The 15,071-nt window shown below is 42.3% G+C and overlaps 1 protein-coding gene across 1 annotated transcript in view; it reads left to right on the forward strand.

The window, feature by feature from the left end:
• Window positions 1–14,359, forward strand: part of Slc9a9 (solute carrier family 9 member A9) — a 521,462-nt gene extending 507,103 nt beyond the window's left edge. Inside the window, exons 15-16 of the mRNA XM_028758965.1 lie at window positions 11,585–11,690; window positions 12,750–14,359. Coding sequence (XP_028614798.1) covers window positions 11,585–11,690; window positions 12,750–12,977 — 334 coding nt within the window. The 3' untranslated portion in view covers window positions 12,978–14,359. The remainder of the gene's footprint in view (window positions 1–11,584; window positions 11,691–12,749) is intronic.
• Window positions 14,360–15,071: the final 712 nt, after the last annotated feature.

The following is a 15,071-nucleotide window of genomic DNA, read 5'->3' on the forward strand; positions in this document are numbered from 1 at the left end:
AGTGCTAGTTACATGCCCAGAATGGCACTAGAAATTATGTCTTCTTTTAAGTCTCATTTAATCCTCTCCATTATGGGTCATTTTGGTTAAGTTACTTGCATTTTACAAAGTTCAAAGATGTCAAAAAATTTAGTCATTCATGGACAATCAGTAACAAAGCTGCTTTAAAAATGCAAATAAATAAATAAATAAATAAATAAATAAATAAATAAATAACTTGGAAGATTCCAAAGTAGTTAGGTATACTCATTGAATTTCTTCCTCTCCCACACACCCCCCTCGCACCACCACTACCAAGAAAGATATGTGAAAGCCCTAACTTCAGAACCTCAAAAAATCATCCCATTTGTAAATACATTGGTTTGCAGGTATAAGTAGTTAGTTAAAAGGAGTTGAGGTCATACTAGAACAGGGACCAATATCACAGGTTTGCTTAAAAATACAGATCACTCAGCCCACCAGCATGAGAGGGTCAACCTCAAGGACCTAGGAGTCTTCATTTTAACAAACACAACAGGGACTTCTGATGTAGTCAGGTGACCAGCTTGAAGAGGTTTAGCCTTTCCCCTGAGGATCGAAGATGTAGATTAGCTGAATGCTCAGGTTTCCTCCTGATCCCAGATTGTCTACTGGTTTATCTTAAGTGCATTTGCCCTGCTTACACTGGTGTTTTGACATCTTAGAACTCTCTTCTTTCCTTTAACCTTTCCAGCAAACACTGATGCTCTTTCTCTGTCCCTGGATTGTCAGGATTTGAGGAGCCAAATAGAATTATCTTAACATGTGATAAGTAGATCCTGCAGTTATCGCTGATAAAAGTAACCCGTAGTGCAAACAGGATAGTCAGCATTCTACTTTATCAGTCCTTAATCTGCCCTTGCTCGTAATAACTCCTAGGTTTCCTAACTCAAGCCTCCTGGGGACCAGGGATGGGTTTTAAGGCATCTGGGAGCTCTGCAATGTCCAATAAACTTGCCTACAGATGATGAGTCTGTTAGCACATTTTCAGAGGTAAATCTGCTGCCAGGGAAGGTAGAAAATCATGGCTCCAGGCATTCTGCTCACCTAGTTGTGACCCTGGATGTTCATTCTGATACTTCTAAGGGGCACTGTTTCATCATGGACAGGTCTCAGGCAGCTTGAGCAGCTCTGGGGGATTCTTGGAAAGTGGTAGTGGTACCAACACCACAGGCTTTGAAATTCTACAAAACTCTATATTAAAATGGGTGGAACAATTAGATAATAAAACCAAACACCTATGGACACATTTCTAACAAAATTAGGGTCAACTTGTCTCACAAGACCCAGATGACAAGTAGGTAGAGACATGAGCACCTGGATGGAAGAGAAAACAAGTGTCTGGGAGACTCTGAGGGCAGCAGCCTCTAAGAGCAGACAGCATCTCTGGAAGTTGGGATGCTTTTGAAATAAGAACGCAAACATGAAAGATGTTCAGGGAGTGGTGAGTTTCTATCTTCTCTATCAGGAGAAATGGAGAGGTCTCAGGAAGGGAGGATAAAGGGGTTAGAGCAACAGAAGGCTGTAAGTTCTCAGCATAGACCCACCAGGACAGGGTGAGAAACTCCCCTGAGTGGAATCAAAAAGAGAGAAGGTCAGCTGAGGGAGTAAACAAGCAGGGACGCTCAGAATACAAGCCACCATTTAATGCCATGTTCAACTCAACAGAAGAGGGGCTCTGAAATTGGAAACAGTTTTCCCTGAAATCCGAATCCATCCATAAGCTCAAGAAAAATAATTTCACATAGAAGAGAACACCAAGAAAAGAATGGAGGCCAGGTCCCAGGTAACTCTTACAAGAAAAAATAAATAAGACAGAAATAATATACACAAGAAAAGTATACCCAAAAATATAGCCATAGAGTAATCAGAACATTAGCTGAGTTAGAAAGCAATGCATAAATGATTCAAGACACGAAAGAACAGCACTCATCAGAATCGTAAAAACGCGAACTCCCAAAACAATTTAAAAGAAAAAAGTCATTATAGAAATCATGGCTAAATTACATAGACTATGGAACCACATAAACACGATGAATAATATCTTCAGAAAAAAAGCCTGAAGATGAAAAAGATAACGTTTTCAATAAAAAAAAGAAAATTATAAAAAGGAATTTTAGAGAAAATATCGGATATCAAGGAGCTTGAACATCTGGAAAACAGGAGTCCCTAAAGAAGGAAGTAAAACACATGTATTTAGCTTTCTCATGCTGTGACAAAACACCTGAGGAAAACAGCTTATATAGGAGGAAAAGGTTATCTGGCTCCTGGATGCAGAGTTTTCAGGCTACTGACTCCCCTGCTCTAACCTAATAAAGTGAAGCAGAAACTCACAACAGCATAAGTATGTATCAGAGGTCACAAGGAAGTAGAAGGAGAGAAGAATGTAGGATCATAATACCTTCAACATCTTGCTCCCAGATGACCTACTTCCTCTGCCAGACCCTACCGGTCCTCTCCTTTCAGCCATGAATTCATCCATGGGTTGTTAATCTGTTCATTAAAATAGCATCCTCTTGATCCAACCACTTCTCGATGCTCTACCTCTGACCGTCCCTTAGGATCAACAGGAGATTGAGGATAACACTTCATAGTCAGACTGCAAGAGCAAAGAGGCAGCAAATTCTAAGTAGAGAGAACTTCTCTGAAATAAATGGGTTTGGAACTGCTCATAGAGCATGCCTCATGCCTACGACCGTCTGCCCACGACCGTCAGCCTCGAACAGACAGCATCAGACAAATGGTAGTAATATTAATAAATTCTAAGGAAAAAGCCCTTTGAGCATCGACTAGAAAAGCACATGATTTACATTTCCATTATACTTTCAGGAGCAACTTCTCATGTCAAAAGGAATAGAGTGATATATTTAAGATACTCAGAGAAAGTAAGTCAATGATTTTATTTCCAGAAAAATTGACTTTCAAAATATAATGGGCGCTGACTGTTATCAATATACAAGAACTCAGAGAGTATTGATCCCATGAGCCTTTCCTGAGGAATCTATTGAATAACAAGCGTCAATCAAGATGACTTGTGAGACATTGACAGAAGATCTGATGGTGAACATTTGATATGCAGTACTTCATGGCTAGGACTAGGAACGTATTAGTAGTCGCACATTCAGGCATTATAAATAAAAGGCTGATATCTATAGTTACTATATTTTTTTGTAAATGGGAAGCTAGCATAGAAAAGAAGTGTTAATGCAAAAACACACATTAGAACATGCAAAAATTAACATTTTGTGTAATTATTATGGCAGCAATGGTAGTATTCTATATCTGCTCCATGTGCAATATGGGAGATAACAAATGAATAATGATGGAAAATTCTAATTATTTTTGTCATCTCCTAAATAATTAGAAACTTGAACTTCAGGTGAAAATACCTGTAGGAAGGCATAAGATATGGAACCTGAAATACAGAAGAGAACTGATAAGAATGGACTGTGCACAGCTTTGCCCACCTCCACAGTTAATCATGTCACATGTCACATTAGGATCCTAAAATTAGCTATGAGGAGTGTACCTGCGCGGGGATATGACCAAGTGCTACAAACCCACCTGTATGTGTGCATGTATGCATGTATGTGTATGCATATATGTATATATATATATGTATATATATATGTGTGTGTGTGTGTATAGATGTGTGTATGAGTGTGTTTGTTTGTTTATTATTTATTTATTTTTATTTAAATAGAGTAGTCTATTTCACTATAAGTAGAAGTCCTTAATGTCCACAGTCTGGGTTTGAAATACCATTTGTCAATGAAAGATATTTCGGAGAAATCTTTGATTCAAGGTTTGAGCCAAGATATTTATGGACTTGAAAACAATGGTCACATAGATGGTAAGAATGGTAGCAAAGATACTGAAATTGGAGGCAGAGACAGACAGGTCTCCATGAGTCCGAGGCCAGTCATTATCACCATGAATGACAGCGACACATAGTGAGCCCTTGACTAAAAAATGGAAAAAAGATATTGGAGTCCTGTCACAAAGACTCAGGAGGCAACTTAAAAAGACTCCCACTGACCAAAGATGGGTCAATTTGAGCATCAACAATAATAACTATAATCAAATAAATTTAAACTTACCACTTTACAGTGATATTTAACCAAAAGTAATGATTGCCTTTAGAAAGACTGGGGAAATGAATCATTAACTTGAATGCTGACAAATACATGGAATGACTCAGGCTCCATCTTCCGTATCAAATGTCCCAGAGAATATAGCAACTGAGTGAGCGGCATGCCTCTTGAAAAATATCCTACCTAATAAGTTATTCTAAAGATAGAATCTCAATGTTTTGAAATTCCCAATGAGCAAACAGATTCAAGTATTACCTATCAGTCCATGGCTGCTAGGACCACACCGATGGAGGCAATCAGATAGGAACAGAGCTGGAATCTGGTCCAGCTGGAGCTATGCAGGAAATGCCAAGGGCAGGAGAATAGCTGAGTGTCACTTGCTCCAATCAGCGAGATCCAGACTGTGGGAAAGCTAGAGGTCAACTGGATCAACAGCAGATAGACTGGAAAAAACCAGAAGTGTGCAGGATACCAGGAATCTAGAGACATAGACCTTCTTATTAGTGAGAAAGACAAACTGTAGTGTGAAGGAAGGCACTATGGGTAATAAAACTTTGATGCAAGCTCAAGGACATGGTTAATATAAAAATCAGGATGTCAGGTTTCTATGGGAGGAGGGAGACACTTTGATACGGATAAAACATTAGCGAGGGATTTTGCAGTGGAATATCAAGTTATGTTTCCAAACAGACGTGGTTTCCCGTTTTATGAAGATTCACAACCTATGTGTTAGATTTATAAGGTTTGCCAATTCCCTGTTCCTCTCTATAATGAAAATACTTTAAAAATATAATCAAGTGTGCTTGCCTGGTAAACACAAGGCCCTGAGTTCGATCCTCATCACTGGGGGGAATAAAACTAAATGTAATAAAGTCCTTGCCAAGGAGGTCAGAGCCTGGAGTGGGAAATCATGTTGTAAACAATTAGTTTTGAGGCAACACGACAAATGCTCTTACACAAATGTGTACACATAGTTGTCAAAGCAAAACAAAATCTGCAGGGCAGGTCCAGGAAGGCTCCCAGGAGGAAGAAACACATCACCCGAGCTTCCAGGGACAGCCTTCTCCAGACATGTGAGGAGCAGTGCTCAGAGACTAGACTGGAGTGATCTCAGATCACCTGGCACTGGCTTCCTCTCGGCATCCCTGGGCCCCTCGGCATTTATTCTGGAATTTGTAGCTTCCTGTGTGTCCCTGCAATTGTCTAGGGCAGTTTCCTCTAAGAGAATGGGGGCTTCAATTGTTCACTGTAAGAGCATATTATTATGTGATTATGTGGATGAATTAATGTCTCCCACTTTTCCCTTGTTTTAAAATCAGAACATCACATATGATGAATTTAAAAAAAAAGTTTCATCCTCAACATTTCTTCAGCTACGAAGGCAGGAACCCACCTAGCCATGGTCTCTGTAAGCACACACTTACAGCTTGAATTCCTCCTTCAGCCAGGGAACTGAGGATGGAAAAGTTTCCAGAAACTTCCTCCTATCTGAAGCCCACACACCAACTCCATAGAAGGATCCACTGTACATTTAGCCAACAAAGCAAGACAGTAAATATCTGATGATAAAATCTGACACATCCAAAGGGAAGAGGAAGGACACACTTTGTTAGGCTACATTTCCTGAGACTCAAACTAAAAGGATGTGAGTTGTACATTGGAATCAAAGACCAACTGGGCATGTGTGAGTCTGGGTGTTCTCTGCTAACCCTGTTCCTGGATGCTCTGTAAATAGTGTTGTGGGACCCAGGTATTCTAATCGGGCTGAGAGTCAGGTTGGCATCCAGTCTGGCATGCATTTATCCTTCCTACCGATCTGGCATTCATTCCTTACTATCTCTGCTGGCAAGCTGGCTCTAGGAGCTAAAAGTATCTTGCCGCTAAGAGGGGACTAGAAAAGACTGAGACTTGAAAAGTTGTCTGCTTCCAGGTTTATTGATTTAACAAATGGAACTATATCATCCACCTGTACTATTAAAGAGAAAACAAGATAAATGGGAATACTCAGAAATGAGTGAGAAGTAGAGTGTCCTGAGAACCCAACCTGGAGACAGGTACTACCTTCTTTAGACAACTGGGTTCTGGCAAGCATGTTATCATTATGAGAAACCCATTTACCAAGCCAGTACATTTCAGACACACTGATGCTCTGTTAATCCAAGACCAACATCAAATATTCATCGTCTCAGGCCAAGTAGCTGTTCGGTCACTCAAGGCAAACATCAGAGGGCTACGCATGGATGTGTGTTCACGGCCTAGTAGACTTTGCTTCCACCTATCCTTATCCTAAACTTTATAAAATTATGGATGTGGAAAGGTATTCTCATTACCTTCCTATCTAAGGCTTGTATCACATGGATGGCACTTCCAAAGAGATTCCACTGTGTTCCAAACTTGCCTGATTCTTGATCAGCTGCATTGTTTGTTACAGAATAGAGTCCCTAAAAAATAAATAAAGTCAGGGATAGTGGCTCTCACCTAGCATTCGAACACCTGGGAGTCTGAGGGAAGACGGCTGCCATGAGTTTGAAAGTAACCTGGGCTACAGAGCTTACACAGGTCTCAAAACCACACTCAAGGGTCAGAGAGATGAATAGCTTATTCTGCTGTGGCTTCTACAACAAAGTACCATAGACTAGTTGGCTTCAGAAAACATAAATGTTTGTTCTCATTGGTCTGGAAACTGAAAATTCTAGAGTAGATCCCAACATGGCCAAGTTTTAGTGACACCTCTCCTCCTGGTAGAAAGAGAGTACAAGCCACTGCTGAGGATACCAATCACAGCATGGGACACTCACACTGATAACCTCATGACACACACCGATGACCTCATGACACACACTGATGGCCTCATGACCCACACGAATGACCTCATAACATGCACTGATGACCTCATGACATATACCAAAGGCCTCAAGACACACACTAATGATGTCATGACATCCCACTTACCCCTCAAAGGCTCCATCTCCACTTAACATCACATTGAAGTGTGAGTTCTAACACAGGAAACTGAGGGGGGAAAAACAAAAACAGAAAATCTTAAGACCATACCAGGGGCTAATGTGGCTTTAAAAGGGGAATTTGAGATGGGTCTTTGCTTCTCACCATCTATCCAAAGTTACTTAGACAAGGCACAAACACCAACAAACTGTACATCCATTGGTTTGGGCAACTTAAAAACTTAAAATGAACAAAAAGCTTAACGATGGACAGTAATCCAAACCTCAACACACACCATAGATGAGGGGTGTTCTTACGGCCAGGAACCTCAATTCTTAGTGTGGATGGGAACTGAATTCCTCTAGGATCTCCAGCCAAAGGAGAACGTGCATTTGCTAATGGTCTCTCCTATTTCATGTGTCTTAAGCCCCAGGTTGAGTTCCAGCCTTCACTCATCCCCGACTGCTAGTCTCTTTAAAAATGAGAAAAGTCACTGTTTTCCCTCAATAGCATAACATTTTGTCTCAGGGCAACATCAGCTTGTGAGGGAAGCAAAGCTAGGCATAGCCAAATGCCTCCTGGGGAATCTCCTTCCCCAAACGCATACTAGAGCCCTAATGAGAAAAATAACACATTTTGCAAAATGTGCTGTTGAGGGGATTTTTTTTTGTAGATCAAAAGATTTTTCTTACTCTTTAATAATTCAGGTAACCTTGGAGATCCAGCTGCTTCTCAAATATTGCTTAGCAGTGAAGAATCAGAAAGTTGCTGCTTGCCTGATTCCACTCAGCCATTCCACAGGCAAGTCCAGTTACTTTGTCTCTATGACAGAACTGTGAGACAAGCCCATAGTCTCAGGTCATGTCTGCTAGGTTCCACTGAGCCTTTATTTTGTCTTGCATAGCTGGTGTCTTTATTGAGTTAGCAATCATGTATTGAAGACATTATAAAGATGGGCTGAATACTGTTTACAGATAAAAGGAATAGGCCCACACTCAAGGATACTGTAGGCTGGAAACAGGACACTCCATCCTCTCACGGAATTGTTACTCTGCTTCTGTGGATGCTTGCCTTTACCCTGTACTAGTTTGGAGCATAAAACAAAACAAAAAAAATATGGTAAGAAACATGAGAGAGAGAGAGAGAGAGAGAGAGAGAGAGAGAGAGAGAGAGAGAGGTACTATAACACAAAATCAAGTGGTCCATTTATTATTTGACCTTTCTTAGCCTTCCGTCCTTAGGAAAACCTTATGCACTGGCTGTAATCCACTCTTCTCATTTATCTTTGGAACTCATGAAGAACCTACTTCTATTCTTCACCCCACCCCACCCTTCAATATCACCCTATACCAGAAACTCAGCAGAGAGTCTCCTGAGCACATCATATATGGCCAGCATTGAGCAAATCAAGATGTTGGGGAGCACATCCTCAGCTCCATGGCACATCTCATTGCACACAACAATGCACAGGGCTTTATACTTCCCCTTATGCACAGAGGTCAAGCTTTCTGTGGGTCACATGACTACAAGACACTCAAAGGCATTATATGCTTCTCAAGAGTCACACATCACCAATGGCTGTACACCTCCCCCTCACTTATCCCTTCCTGCTATCCCCTGCTCCGTAATTTTTAATCAACACAGATACTCAGTGCACAGGGTCTGCTTGAGAGCCCATGAATCCCAATGCTACACCAAATGTCTGAGTGGCAGCTGTGTTCGCCCTCACTGTCAGTCCTCACACTCACTTAAACAAGGATTGGAACATCAGCTCAGAAAACAAATTTTAAAAATCAGGCAAATAGTTCCAGGCCTTGTAGCAAAGGCATCCAATCCCAGATACATGAGAGGCTGAAGTGGGAAAACCACAAGTTCAAGGCATAGGCCACTTACTGAGGCTGTTCCATCCCAAAATAAAGATTAAAAGAGAATTATGGATATAGCTCAATGGTAGAGTGCCTGTCTAGCATGAACGAAACCTTAGGCTTCATCCTTAATACCATGAAAAGTAGCATCTGAACTGCAAATCAAAGTTTAGAAGCCTTCTGTTTAGGTTATTTTAGTGAATGTCTATTACAAACCTGAAGTGCAGGTTAATTACTAACTGGACCATCAGTTGTACAATAGAACTGGGATGTATGTCTGTCATCTTTGAAAAATTTGCAGAGCCTATCCAGAAGGAGCTGAATGGTTTCATGGTTTCATTCCAGTTGAGTTCTATTGCACGTGCATGTGTACATGTGCACTCACACCACCCACACCTAGAAATTTAGCCTTTAATGGTCTGGTCTAATGGTATTATATATAATTTAAAGAGGTGCCTCATCAGGATTCAATGAATGTTCTTAACACAACTGTAAATTTGTGTTTTACTTAAATAGCACTGTTTTGTCATTTTTATTTCTCACCACACTGAAAAGCATGGTGGACGTTCCCTGGGCCTCTCTCATACTCTTGGAGCCTCAGCCATAGTGGTACCCCTAGAACATTGTTGACATGCTACCACTTAGATCTCTAGAACCCATTTTCTTGCTGTTTAGTTGGTCATTAGCTTTCCCACGGACTCTCATGGGCCTGTTGCATATGGTAAGCCCTGACAGTACACCAGGTCCTCCCATTCGGACCCAGACTCCCTGACCCAACCCATCAGCATAAAGGATATCCAAAGTCTGCTTTTAGGGAACTCTGCTATGACCTGCCATGCCTGATTCTGCCTTGATAAGTTACCTTCTTAGGGAGATGTTGGGGGTGGTCTCAAAATTGCAAGAGGTGGGGGCATAGATCCACTAAATGCTAGGCTTACAACCAAAATTGCAAAGGGAGACTTTGGGTTATGTGAAATCATAATATCTCCAGGCCTTGATCCCTTCATCCATAAAATGAAGGAAATAACACTCTAATGAAAATTAATAAAATATCATCAAGGGCTTTCAGATTTGTATATGTACTTACAAGATGTGACAGCAAAGCCAGTCTCTGAAGGATAATTTCTTTCCCGGCCCTCAACTGGCCTCACCAGCCAGCCATCTTAAAGGAGCCAACCTTCCTGTTTGCATGTGAGACTGCAAACTGGCTTACAAATCCTGTCAGTCACGTTCCTTCCTGCATACTGAGGCCATGTTCACAGGTATACCCAGCTTGTTTAATGCCATGTCAGTTTTAGTCGGAGGAGACCAGAGGTCCAGTGGGAGAGGTCTGCTCCCACTTTCAGGGGCATCATGGGAGTGAAAGAGGTGTACTCCAGCTATGGGTGCCTCTATAGTCCTTCCACGGGTCCTCTCATACCGAGGGCCTGTGGGCAGCTGGAGATCTTTACAAGCCAATCAGTGCCCTACGCTCCTCTTTTTCTCCTTTCCCTTTTCATTATCACTTTTCAGAAGGTAGGCAGAGTGAAATACTCTCCAGCAGAGGAAATAATATAAACTTAAAAGTCACTTCTAATGGAATGGTGGAACAATTTCACTACTTTCTTTCAGTAAATAATAATAATAATAATAATAATAATAACAATGCCACGTGAGGCCGCCTCTGGGGATTCCATTACTGAGAAGCTGGAGGGAAACGCAATGGCTTCTGATGAACAGGTTTTCCTTTTAACTGGCTAGAGCACTTTGGGATGGAGAGATGAGAAAGACAGGTGCTAGACAATAGAATAAGCCTAGCAGCAGCTTATTTGCATAATTTTGTATAAAAGTGCACTGACGTATGAAGTATGCAGTGAGTGTATTGAATACTGAAAATGAAGAATCTTGAAACACAATCTATGTTGACTATCCAGTTCTAAAATAGCTGAGTATTTTATGAAATACCTCTTGCTTCTTTGTGGCAATGAAGGGTGCTTCTCTGTCTCTCTGTCTCTCTGTCTCTCTCTCTCCCTATCGCTCTGTCTCTCCCTCCCCCTCTTTGTCTCTCTCTGTGTGTCTCTGTCTCTCTCTGTCTCTCTGTCTCTCTCTGTCTCTCTGTCTCTCTCTGTCTCTCTGTCTCTCTGTCTCTCTCTCTCTGTCTCTCTCTCTGTCTCTCTCTCTGTCTCCTTCTCTCTCTCTCTCCATCTCTCATGTTGTGCTCTCTTGCTCTCTCTCTCTCTCTCTCCCTTCCCTCTTTTTTTCTCATTCCCTCCCTCTCTATCCCATGGTGTGTGTGTGTGTGTGTGTGTGTGTGTGTGTGTGTGTATAAACATACTTTTTACACTATTGTTCTAGGTGATTCTTCAAAATGAATGCTCTAAACAGACTGGCCATGGGACCAGGGCTGGAGGGAGCAGAGGGATGCTTGTGTCTCTTTCTGACACTGTGTATGTAGCCCCTTTGCCATTCTTGCATGATTAAAGGTTGTCTGGAGGGCTACAAAAGTCTATAGAGCAAAGATTACAAACAGCAATTTTTGCAGGCCAAATTGCTTCCTAAATGAGGGAGCAGAAAATTTAAAGTTGAATATAACTGTCTGTTTGAGCAGCATGCAAAGGTTTCTGCTGTGTGGGAAACAAAACACTGACTTCCTTCTGACAAGCATTCCTTAACAGGCCCTCCCAGATACCTGAAACCCATCTTAACACACTCAGGCCCTCCGCTGACCACCACGTTGCCAGCATGGTGTGGCCCCGTCTCCAGGCTGCTCACCAGTCCTCAGGCCTATGGGGTGAGTGAATGATTTCAGAGGGTGAGCCTGGTGAATATTGATGTGCTAGAGTCCTCAGGCCTCTTCCTCCCTAGCTGGAGGAGGAGGCAGTTTTTAAATTTACTGTACCGAGAAGTGTTTCTTCTCTGCTCTGTTGTTGCTGAGGTTGGCTTATTCTTCTTTGTAAAAAGGCATTTTTTTTATTGTTGCCAATATCTTTAACCATAAAATGAACTTAGAAAATGTGAAAGTGATGTGTTCTCACAAACTGCTGTGTTTTGAAGTTTTAGATATTAGGTCTGTGCTTTATAGCTCAGGGGAGTAGACTAAGAAAAATCCTGAGAAGCAATTAGAGTCATTACCAGCAGATCAGAGTGTCAAGCAACTGGAGGAGAGTGGAGTGTGTGAGCTGACAGTGGCCCAAGGTACTGTCATCTGGCACCCCCTTACAGAAAGAGACTCTTCTTCTTATATAGTCTCAGCAGCTGGGGGCTTCCTAGAGGACAGAAATAACCCTCACACATCAGATCTGATTAAAATAGCTCTCAGATGCTTCTAGATTAAGCTAAAGGTGGGAACCCTGTCCTAAGGTGACCTGGACAACCCGACTTAGCAAATGCTGTGCCATGTGCAAGCATAGATGGACCATAATAAAATTTGCCATTAAATCAAAGAAAATGGAATCTCCAGTCCTAGGGAGATGGCTCAGTTAGTAAAATATTTGCCATGCAAACGTGAAGGGCTGCATTTAGAAACTCAGCCCCTAGCATGTACCTATAACACCAGCCCTGAAGAAACAGAGACAGGTGGCTCTCTAGAGCTCACTTGCTAGCTAGTGTAACCAAATGGTGAGCCCCAGGTTTAGTGAGAGAATCTATCTCCAAAAAGAAAGAGGAACACAAGAGAGAGGGAAAGTAGAAAACCATTCAAAACAGCTGTGGTCAACCTCTGGCCTCCCCCTGAATATATGTCAGTGTGCTACACATACATAACATTCCATTTTGTTACATTGTGGGGATGCTACCATTTCCTGCCTTCATCATGAAGTTACCTGTCTCTCTATCTGTCCTAACAAACCAGGAACAACTGAAAGAGGACGATGTGGAATGTATCGTCAACCAAGATGAACTCGCCATGAGTTACCAGGAGCAGAGCCCCTCACCCAGCAGTCCAACCACAAAGCTAGCTCTGGACCAGAAGTCTTCAGGCCAGACTCCAGGCAAGGAAAACATCTACGAGGGAGACCTGGGCCTGGGAGGCTATGAACTCAAGCTCGAGCAGACTCGGGGTCAACCCCAGATGGACTGAATGGTATGATGAGTGCAGACATAATCACGTGTAACTCAAGACCACTGAGGAATGCCAACAGCCGAAGAGGTGGTGCAGAGAGAGACAGAAAGAGTATTAAGAACATAAATTGGACAGAATCAAACCTTATCACATGTATCCTCCCGTGCCTTCAGAAATGAGAATTCATTATCTTCCCTCTGTATTATGTAACCTCATTTAATTATCTGACAGCCATTTCTACTGCTGAATCGGGGGCCAGGGGAGTCAGGTCTAGCTGCCATTGGGATGAACCATATGTGCTGTGTCTGCAGGGGGTTCCTTCTGTTCCTCAGACAGCTCTCCAGGCCCTTCATGCGGATTTTGGATTCTATTCCATTAATTATAGAACATTAATAACGTGAAGAAGAAGAAGGAAAAAAAGCTCCTGAGTATAAACGATAAGCCTTATCTCTTGACTTGACTCCACTTGTTCTGACCATAGGGCTAAATGCAGAGCCAGTGAGTGTTCAGTACCCACTACTGATGGCCTCAGAGAATCCACATGAGTCGGGGGCCTGTTGTCCTTGCTGGCACTCTCTCCTTCCCAGTACTCCAAGGAGCTGCTTGCCTCCAGGTGTGTGTATGTTAAGTGCAGGCTCTTGCCAGCTTAAGGGGAGACTAGACCAGGGAAAGCTGGTCTCTTTCCCACATTCTGTGTTTTACTCAAATGGTGAGCCTCTCTTCCTTGTGTGCACTGGGACAACTTCTTGGCAGGTTCCCTCTGCATGCTGGAAAGTCATGTTTTGCAGCATGACCCTTCCACATGGGGGTGGGGGATTGTGTAGGAGACCTCACCTTTTCCAATTCCAATATTTGTGACTGATTGGCAACAGAGGAGCAAAAAAAAAACAGGGCTAATGACACTTAGGCCACACTGAGGCACCAAGGACAAGCACCAATCAGGACCCACCCCCTTCCCAGAGTGTCACATGGCTGCAGTAAAGAGACCAACACAATAGCTTTTAATTCAGCTGCATGACATGTGCCTTTGAAGCCATAAGATACCTCAAGCCTAGCTTCTCCTGAAATGCAGAAGTTCTGTTAGGCTCCAAAGAGCAGGCTTCAGACTTGGAGCCCAAGACATGATGGACTTGATTTTGAGGGAGATGGAGAATGATTTCTTTCTCAGGCCCAAAGGCTAAAACTAATGCATGCTTCACTGAGCACGTCTTAGGCCTTAGACCTGTGGTATCAGGTATCCTGCCTGCATGTCTGTTTTCTTGCTTCCAAACAATAGAAACTGGAAGAAACTTTTATATTCAACTGAATAAAATCTTGTCATTTCAGGTTAATATGGCAAGTAGAGAAGTTTTCTAATTTGACATCATCCTAATAAAATTTTGTTACGGAGTATGATTGCATTGGCTGTAGCTTCATTTCAAGGCATCTCCTCTGCCCAGGCTAACTTGAGAGCTCTACACTCTTGTCTTTAGAGATCTGGGTGCAGCAGATATGAAACGCTACCATAAGGGGGATGCATGGGTCCTCAGACTCGTGAACAGCCAAAGGGGCCTGGAGCAACAAGCCATTGAAGGAATAAAGAAATCTGGGAGGATGTCTCAGACAAGGGAAATTGAGTCAAACAAAGGGGTACAACCTCCTTTCATCCCCCCAGGCAGGAGTGACTAGGCTTTATGAATTGCTACAAAAATAGAGGGGACGCTAAAGGACTGGAAGGAAAGAGGCCATAAGATAGGGGTTCATCTTATTTCTTTCCACAGAAAGTAGAAGGAAGAGGTGCTTGCTTTGTATTTTAAAAAAAAGACACAAGAGAAAAAGAAAAGAGACTTCAAAAATAAGTCAAATAGTCAGTCAAATGGCTGTGTGAAAATAACAAGACAAAGGAAGAGGAATTTGGCCTACCAGATGAAACAAAGTAATGTCTGTGGAGGGACAGGGGCTGACCCATCGGAGCCAACACTGAATCAAAAATAATGAGTTAGAATAAAATTAGCCTCTGCCTCCCAGATGGCTTCTTGCTGAGAGACACTGTCCTTCCAACCTACTGCAGGAATTACTCCTGACAAGGACCATGGAGATACCAGGCTGATCCCTGGTGTAGGAGCCTGATCA

The sequence above is a fragment of the Grammomys surdaster genome, unplaced genomic scaffold, assembly GCF_004785775.1.
Source record: "Grammomys surdaster isolate TR1022 unplaced genomic scaffold, NIH_TR_1.0 126248, whole genome shotgun sequence".
NCBI lineage: Eukaryota > Metazoa > Chordata > Mammalia > Rodentia > Muridae > Grammomys > Grammomys surdaster.